The sequence below is a fragment of the Haliaeetus leucocephalus genome, unplaced genomic scaffold (assembly GCF_000737465.1).
Source record: "Haliaeetus leucocephalus isolate CR32 unplaced genomic scaffold, Haliaeetus_leucocephalus-4.0 Scaffold473, whole genome shotgun sequence".
In the NCBI taxonomy this organism is placed as follows: Eukaryota; Metazoa; Chordata; class Aves; order Accipitriformes; family Accipitridae; genus Haliaeetus; species Haliaeetus leucocephalus.
Genome location: NW_010972909.1, coordinates 7,134,462 through 7,144,139, shown reverse-complemented (window position 1 = coordinate 7,144,139; position 9,678 = coordinate 7,134,462). Strand labels below are relative to the sequence as shown.

At 37.7% G+C, this 9,678-nt stretch overlaps 1 protein-coding gene across 1 annotated transcript in view; it reads right to left on the bottom strand.

The window, feature by feature from the left end:
- Nucleotides 1–1,582: 1,582 nt before the first annotated feature.
- CRACR2A (calcium release activated channel regulator 2A) overlaps nt 1,583–9,678 on the bottom strand; it is a 51,255-nt gene continuing 43,159 nt past the window's right edge. Inside the window, exons 14-17 of the mRNA XM_010575408.1 lie at nt 9,451–9,565; nt 7,676–7,777; nt 2,588–2,664; nt 1,583–1,673 (exon numbers count right to left, since the gene is read on the bottom strand). Of these exons, the coding sequence (XP_010573710.1) occupies nt 1,583–1,673; nt 2,588–2,664; nt 7,676–7,777; nt 9,451–9,565 (385 nt within the window). The remainder of the gene's footprint in view (nt 1,674–2,587; nt 2,665–7,675; nt 7,778–9,450; nt 9,566–9,678) is intronic.

Below are 9,678 nucleotides of genomic sequence, written 5' to 3'. Positions count from 1 at the left end.
TGCCATGGGTTCCACTTTCCTAACAAGCTCACCATCATGAATAATCATTCGTGAATACTTACCACAATAGCTGGATGCAGTGAAGACAAATACCAACAGGAATAATTGTTGATCATGTGCTGGCTGGGTGACCCACTCTCAAGTTTCTTATTTTCATTTATATTCTACAAAGGCTTCCAAAAGTAATTATGACATTTGGGTTCCTTATGGTCCAGGGCAGGCCATGATTTTCTAAAACATGTCCATATGGGTTTGATTTCTCAAACACTGTATCTCAGTGCTATCAGACCCTGGTTAAACCAAAGGGAAATGCTGTGCGTCTTTTGAAAAATCAGTCACATATTTAGGCACATGAGGAGTTTTTTCTTAACATTGCTAAAGAGAGCAATATCTCCCTGGATTTTGGTGAGATTTTTCACTCCTTAAATGCTGGAAAGTTTCTCAAAATCTTCCTCAAAAGAAGATCTGCTCTTTCTGAAAATTCTGCCCCCAACATCTGGCATGAAACCTGTGACAGACTTTTGGAGACAAAGAGCTGTTCAGTCAGCCATAATACGCTTTGTACTACAACCAACTACACCAGTGAAATAAGCTTCCTATGTAGGTATGTGTTTTTGACCACCACGAATGACAGTGAATTGATTTGAATGTTCAAGTTGGCCACAGATTGCTTTGGGACTTCTATAGGAAACCATAGCCAAGCAGAGGTCCAGAGCAAGCTCTACAACACACAGCCGTACAGCCATGTCAAATATGGTGAAGAGCACAGGCTGATTTGCTCCAACTGCAATGCTAACTAGCCAGAGAAAAGCACTGCACTACCATGACTTTACTGTTTCTGGAAACTATGCTAGATATTTCCATAGAACCACCTCACCATGGAAGCACGCCAGCTTATTTGGCAACAGCTCAGGCAAGCCTGTATGGTATCTCAGTGATCCATCTAAATATACCTAATTCATCACATCTAAGTGGGAGGAAGGGTTTCTTACCAAGGACCTACATGCAACAATGTGTAGTATAAATGAATTAATGCTACTTGTGAAAGTCTTCATAGTTCTTCCATCCTTTGTTCATGCATATTTCACACTAAGCTTTAAAATATCACCTTATACTTTGCAATTGCTGGTGTAATGCTTTTAACCAACCTACCAGCTACCCATTTCAATTTTTAAAAAACTGTAACAAAGGTCAGCACAAAATCAGGATCTGAAGAGCACTGAAATAAACAGAAGTATTCAGAAGATAGGTCATCCACACCAGTAGGAATTTACTTCACATTCCAAGTAGTTTTCTTCCTATAAAATTATTTCTTATTATTAATAATGTGGCAGCTTCTACAAGCCTGATCACAAAGCAGGATTCAGTGGTGTTAGGTGTCAAACAGAATAAAAGACTGTTACTGCCCCAAATACATTGTCAATTAACTAAAGACAATATTTGTAAAAGTGAAGATCAGAGCATACAAGGATTTTAAGTTTCACTTAATAGTGAAGAAGAAATATTTGGAAGATAAAGCAAATCTGATGGTGCCATGTAGTGTCGTATAAATGTATGGCTTGTCTAAATGTACTCCAGCATTTTATGGCCTGATACAGCAAGACTTTTTATTCATATCAGATTGAAGTTCAACGGTTTTCTCTTTCACTTTATCTTCATGTTCCTTTAAAATCCTGGGGGAAAGAAACAATACTTTTGAGAAAAAAAGTCAATAATACCAGTAAGAGATAAAAACAAAAAACATTTCCCCCAAGCCTTTAAAATTGTCCAGAGGTTAACAGAAAATGACAGACTCTTGTGAACTAAACTAACAAACAAACAAAACTACAATTATGGTGGCTCCAACACAAACCCACCTTTGTTCATTTAGTTAGAAAAATGTAGTTGGTGCTGATTGTTAGCATTTATTGTATATTATAGAGACTCAAAACAGTGACTTACATTTGTTATTTTTGAGGATGGAGCAAAACAAAAACACATCTGGCTACCTAGACATTTATCAATTACCTGACACATTCACAAAATTTCACTAACTGCAGCAACAATATTAAAGATCTGCCAATTCATTACTAGTGTTTTCACCTCTGTAAGTAGTTCAGAGGGGACAGATTTACCTGTATTTTTACCCTAGCCTTTATATAACTTTAAAAATCCACCTCTCCCTCTCTCCCAGCCCCCAGACAGACAGCAGAATTTGAGCTGTAACGAGCAGATCTGGGGAATAAAGCAGCACATCCAATGTTCTGCTGCAAGGACTCAGCAGCATCCATTTCCAAGCATATTTCTCCAAACCCCCGAGAACTTCCTGCAAGAACTATCACAACATCCCAGGCCCTCAGCTTTCCTAGCAACAACTCAGGTGTTTCTGGGTCTATACAGAGCTCCGCTAGCTTACACAGGACTCTTCAGGAACCTGAGCACCTGCTCAGTTGTAGCAACAAGGTCAGGCTACAGATCAGTTTAAATGGATTAAAATATTCCATCACCATAAGCCCCTATCAAACTAATTTAACAAACACAATTCACTGTCATCAGTAAGAGGGAAGTCAGGCATATATAGAACTCATAGATTGTGTTTTCTTCTTACCTAGCTAAGTGAAGCACAGACTTTTTGGTATTGTACCCAGAATATGCACTGCATTCATAGAAAATTAAATTGTAATCCTAGAATCAAACAGAAAGACCATTTCAATTAATTTTGCACGATATCTCACTCCAGCTTTAAAAAAGCAACACAGATATACTGAAATATGCAGATAAAGAAACAGAAATAGATCATCTTAGGAAAAATTAGGATTTAATTCTAGAGCTAACAGTAAAGAGTAACAAAAGAAAAGAAGTCGACCTGTGCCTCCCAAACGACAACTATATGCATTTCTCAGCAGGTATTTGTTCTAGACAGTGGCTTTTGCTGTAAGAGCTTGATCTCACAAAGGCTCAAAGGCAAACATGCCTTGTAGGGTTCTGAAGTCTTGTGAACTTTCCTTGTGATTATAAGGCAATTAGTACATCACTGAGTGCTTCACAAAGCAGGTGAAAATAATTCCAGTGACTTTTTTTTTAATCTCAGAAAGCTTCAGCAGCAGTGTTTCTGTATTCAACAGTTTGAGACTAATGTTTTCCAGCAAAAGACCAGTTAAAAATCTCAGCAAAAAAATAACAACTAATTAGTTGTTTCTGCACCTTCTTTCCCCATCAGCCTGCACCTTTGGTTTTGTAGCCCCTGGGAGCTTTGCAATTAAGAACAACGGCAAAATGATCAGGCCCTGGAGACATTCTCAGCACTTCAGCTGAAGCCTTATCACAATAAATACAAATGCAAGAGATCATCTGCACAAAAGCCTGACCTGGCAGCTGTGATGGCAAGAGAAGTTTGAGAGGGAATGACAGATTATCCTCTCCAAAATAGACATCTGTCTACTTTCACAAGGTATTACATTGAACCTCACCTATATTGCCTCTATGGTATTACTATATGGCCTTTTACCCATCCAGATTTCATCTTTCTATTCACTTTCCACTTTTCTCTGTTACCTTGCTATTTATGAAAGTAGCTTAAAATTCAAATACATAAGTCAGTAGCTTAGGAAATGACAATCACACATCTGCATATTTTCATTTGCTTGCTATTAACTGTGGTTACTGCATTTGTACTTATTTAACCACCCTTCATAAGACACAATTCAGTTTTCAAAAGCTCCCATTAAAATGATTGGTATTTTAGTTTTGGTTTGGGTTTTTTTGGTTTTTTTTGTTTAAATATACCATGCTTCCAAAATTGCACAGCTTTTTGACATTTTTATCATCTTCATGAAATTTCAAAGACAAAAAGTGGGGAAAAGAAGTTTCATAAATATGGTCGTTTATTTTAGCAGTTCTAATGTTATCAAATGTCAGTCTTGAATATGTTGTCAATCGTTATATTGTTTGTTCTCGTGAACATCGGGACTGAACCACCTGTAGTAATTTCTGGGTGACCAGATAAGCACAGAAGAGCAGAGAGGGGAAGAAATCAGGCAATGTTAGTGTTGGATGGATATTTTACTGATTTTTTTTTTTTTTTTAAACAGTGTTCTGTATGATATTTACCCTATAATGTAACCCTCTTGCTTTCCTTAGAGAAGTTTTAAGATAAAATTTGACCAGCTCAAATTCCTTGCTAGCTGTGCAAACAGAAGTTTGAAATAAAATTTACACTCCTTTTTTCGGCTCAGCTGATCAGAACTCTAATAGAAAACCTACTGTGGTCAGTATCTAGCTACTTTATGTCAGTCAAGCAGAGTGATACTACTCCTGCATCTTCCCCACATACAACAGAATTTCACTAGAGGAGAACTCTCAGTGATGACATCATTTATAATGGCATGAATCTGTATGGATTTTTCAACTAATTCCCTAGGTAGGGCAAATTCTTATTGGTGAAAGATAACAGTTTAAACTCAATTGATATTAATTGCTTATTTCTGTCAGTCTGACAAACCGGTCCTTCTCCAGAGGGGGAGTCAGCCTGGAAATGCAAACTGTCATTCCTTTGAATCAGGGAGGAAACTTTAATTGATAGCATACACAACGAGAACAAAGTAGCAGAAGGCAGGACGCATATAATTAATAAGCCAGGAAATGCCACCTATCTCCATCCAGGAATTAGCTGTTGAACCTGGGAGACCACTGGCAATTACTTCATTGCAAAAACTTATGTACAAATCAGCAGACATCTAAAGAACAGGGACGAAAATGAATGATTACCAGAGGGAACTGGGCAGTTACTGTCCTGTAAAGTGGTATCACTCTGAGAAGAACAGCTCCCTCATTTTAGCAGTATTTGTATAACAACGGCACTAACAGGTTGATAAAGGAGACACTGTATGACAGTCCACGTCCCATGAAGCATACACAGTCAGCAAAGTCAAGGCAGACGAAGGCATTATTCTCTTATTTTACAGTTGAGGAACAGAGATAGAGGAGGATTTATTGACCCATTTAAGATCATTCAGGGAGTCTGTGCAGGGCCCAAATAAAATCATGCTGCCTGAATGCCTGAGCAGCACCTATATTATAAGCCATTTTATTTAAATAATTGGCAGCGGTTACACTAATCCACTCAGATAGAACATTGGCTGTTCCTGGATGCTCACAATATGATCTGAATATTCTCTGTATTGTTGTGCTCATATGAACTCTTGAGCAGCTGATCAAGCTAAGCCAAACAGAAATTTGTTAAATGGAGTTTTCCTTTTGGATCCTCTGCTAAAAAAGGCAGGTGGACTTGCCTTTTTTTTTCTTGTTTTTTTTCCTTTTCTCTCTTTTTTCTTTATATTCCCAGTAGCTCTATCAAGAGAGTTTCAGGTGTTTTCCGTCAGGTCATTCTTGTACTGCATGTGAACATTTTGTTTTGTGTCTGCTGTTTCTCCCTGCAAAGCCAATACTGCAGAATTCTCCTTGCCATCATACTGTTTACTCTTTAATTAATCCAACTACAGATCAGCTTCATCACAGCCTTGTTGTTCGCTATGATGCCTTCCAGAATCCCTATCCTCATTCTATTCCCCCCTTCCTGGGGTATCACACCCATACTGCAACTACCAGCCTTCTCAAACGACAAGGAGTTGAAAGGGCTCTCTTCAGGCTGCCATTCTTCCTTTTAATAACGAACTGTGCTGCCTGCCTTGCAAAGAAGTTATGTCACACGTGCATTATAATGGGAGCCTTTGGGTTTCAGATGGAATTTGTAGTACACTAACTTGGAAGATGTGAGACTGAAGCAAAGCAAGAGTTAATACAGCTGGGCTGGAATGCCCTCTGAAAGTACATATTCCTCTCTGACTATAGAAGAAACTAAGTAAAAACGATCCCATCCCGTGAGACCTTGAAAGTCTATAAAAACTGCTGGACTTCAGGGTCAATAGGCTAATCTGGTTCTTTGCCTGCACAAGAACAGGTTCAGGGTTGTTTTCACAAAAAATGGCAATACCTATTTGTATCAGCTCAGCATCTAGTCCTGTGTATTTTGGATCAGTTCTGAGTAATTCATGGGATTATTCACAAAATAAGTAACTTAATTGCATTCACTAATAGAGACAGTGGTATGTGGTTTCATAGGAATTACATGGCTATTTACAAGAATTAATATTTCATTAAAATTCATGGTTATTATTAGCTCAGCAAGCAAATTGTTATAATTTAATTATATCTACACTGCTTTCCAACTAATCCATTGTCATTAATCATTCCTTCCCTTAGCTACCTCAGGCAGCACATTCAAACATTCAAATGAGTCATTCAGATCCATTCATTTGATTCTAACCATCTTCAATTTGACAACTTTCTTTGTTTTACTTAAGCAAAACATTTTATTTTCTTGCATGACATGTTAGAATTAATGCCCTGGTGGGCTGTGAGTTCTATATATTAGAATGATTCATCTTTGTTTTACTAGTACAATTTTTTAAGAGAGCTAAATGACACATAAGACACCTACTCTGTCCATTTAGCATTTATGTGTCATTTGTTTTTTCACAGAAGGATTCAATGTTACACCCTGGATACCCTCCTAGCCTCCAGGGTCTCAAAACTATCTGCATTTCCATGCATACAAGAAAATAAAGCAGATTTCCTAAAGGGAGAACCTTTGAGGGATGAAGTTCAAGTCTGATATTGCTGCCCTATAAAAACAAAATAATGGATACAAAACTGAATACGGAGGTATGCTTGTAAAAGGCTGTATGAATAATCAAGATAAGATAAAAAGAGATCTGGCCCTAATTCTTTCAGTTATAGAGAGGTGCCTAGCAGCAATCTTTCCTATGAACCACGAACAATTCAGCTGCATTTCAGATTTTGAAAATATCCTTTTGGTTACCAGCAAGCAGAGCTGTAAATCTATTTTCAAAGGAGAAACAAATACATATGTGAAATCCAGCACATTGTTTAATTTAGGTACATTCCTACTCACTCAGTTAATTTCTCAGGAATATTGGGATGACTTATTTCTAAATAAATGAATATTCTGGAGGCCTTGGTGTTCAAACTTTATGCATTGTATAGAGAGATTCAGAAGAAAAATTGATGGGCATGGTACACTGGAACATAAACAAGTATCTGCTATTTGCAGTCCCTTAATGCTTAAATTATGGCCCATGGATCACCAGTGCTCTGGTAGATGCAGACTGTTAACTCTACTTATTTTATCTCCTTGATGGAAAGTTACTAAAAGTAAACATGTTTTCTCCTCCTACCATAGGAGTAACAGATGGTCTGTGGTTTTACAGGAGGTAGGAGGGAGAAAAGGTCCCCAAATTATCTCTCTGTTAAGAATCCATCCACAGAGAAAAGAGAGAAAAAAAGAGAGAGAAAAAGAGAAGGGAGGAAAAAAATAAAGAGAAAGAGAGAACAAAGAAAAAGGGGGGGGAGAGGAGAGACAATGAGAGTGAATTCTTAAATATTTTTTGCACCACTCACTTTTTGTTTTTCATCTAGACAGTTTGATAGCTACCATAATTATCAGCACTTACATCACTAAGAGCTGAATTGATGAGTGTGATGGGGTTCCTAATCCTTAAAAATACTTGTCTGATTAAAATTAATCTGTGTTTCTATGAATTTAGACACATCCAGACTCCATTTTAAAACCTTCACTTTCCAAGTTTTGTAAGGAGTTCCCCTCTAAGTATAGTACCTTAGCAAGATGCTCTCCCATTCCCATAGGGACCTCACGTTCCTTTTCATTATCAGTTTTATTACCCAACAAAAGCACAGGTACATTCTCCCCAGTTGTCTCCTGCAGAACAAAGAATAAATATCAACTGAGGCATTGTATTAAAAAAATCACGGATGAAGAGGATAAAAACTAACAGATGTCACACTGCAACAAGACATTTAAGACATCACATATAAGCCAGGTATGTGTTGCTTTACTTACACACGTCAGGAATTAAAGTTGGATAAAAGACATGAAAAAGACAGAATGCTAGAGATTGCACTAACTTGGCATTTTTTTAGTAACAGCACAGAAGCTCATCAGACTCTGTATTAAAATGGGAGAGAGAAAACTACCGTGTTACACAGGCTCAGACATTGCGTGTTTATAGCCACTGCTGCTCTTATTATATGGACAGAAAAATAATGACAACATCTGGGTACAATTATGCCAAATAAATTACTGAAATAATAGGCCCCCCAAAATACATAGAATAGGCACAAATCAAAATTCATTCTGAAAATGGTTAGAATTATCACAATGAGCACATTCATAAAGTGGGCCGAATGCTGCAGCAGTAAATGGACTTGGCTGTAAGTCTTCAACTCAGCAACAGTTCGTAGCAATCAAAATTAGTCAGTAAAGATGAATGAACTATTACACCTTGGGAAAAGATTTTGACCACAATATTCAATTTTTCTGGATCAAAACCCGGAATTCTCCTCTAGCTTTTACCATACTGAATTATAACAATCACTGATTTGTTAAGATCATATATTTCATAGGGGCCTGTTCTTACAAAATGCATGCTACAGTAGAGCTACTCAGATGAGGAATAACTATGCCTGTTTAGAAACATTTGAATGAACGAGTCCTAATTTCAACTTGCAAAGCCACCTACTTGCCATTACGGAAAACAGTGTATTATACTAGAACACATGCCCAATAAAATCAGACTAAATGATCTTTGCATACCAATTTGTCCCCTACTTTTTCAGTGGCAATACTCTGCAATAATGAGCAAATGGGAAGTCACACTTTGTTCTCTCTAGCGACTCAGTCCTTTATGGCAGCAGCTTCCATTTTATTTTTATTTTTTCTTTTGGCCACAAAAAAATTCAGCTGCTTGCACTCTCAATATGTTGTCTATGGGCTACAGAGATATACCAAGAGAAAAAAAAAGAGAATTTTTAATTAAATGAAACCACTCAGTGGCATGGGCTGTGCTTTTGTTTTCATGTGGTTGAAAGGATGACCCCCAGGAAACTGAACTGTCTACCACAAGACAATTTTATGGCAGTAATGTAGATATTATAGCTTTAAGTTTATGGCTTATGATCACAACACAGTCAGTTTCCCGTGAGCTACATACTTGGTTGTCAAACTGCTAGTAATGATCAGTGATGATCAGACCATCATCACTGAACCAAAGCACCTCCCAGGGCTAGTGGTGATCCAATGGGAGATATCAGCTGAATAACCTGTATGAGAAATCAGAGGACTCCATGCTGGGCTTTCCCCATCACTCGTTTTAAGTCCTTAAACCCCTGGAACTGTGATTATTTTCACAGACACAGAGATTCTAAAAATAGCTTTATTGGTAACTGTGCAGACCAAAATCACTAACAAAAACGTAATTGTGACAAAACAAGAAACATGCTGCTCTCTGTGCTTTGCCCTGCTAACACTCGCTGTCTAGAAGAAGGTAGAGAATAATGACATCACAGTTTAGATTTAAAGTTACACCATGTTACCTCAATGCTTATCAGCCACTGCTTGACAGCTGTGAATGTGTCTTTTGCTGTTATATCATACATCACAATGACACCATCAGCTTTTCTGAAAAACTGCTTGGTAATGCTTCGGTACCTATAAGTAAGAACCTGTTTATAGCTCTCTTCAACAGAAGTAGCAATCTGACAACATAAGTAAAATTTTATAGTCGTCGTCACCGCCCCCGCCCCCCCCTCACCCACGCGAAA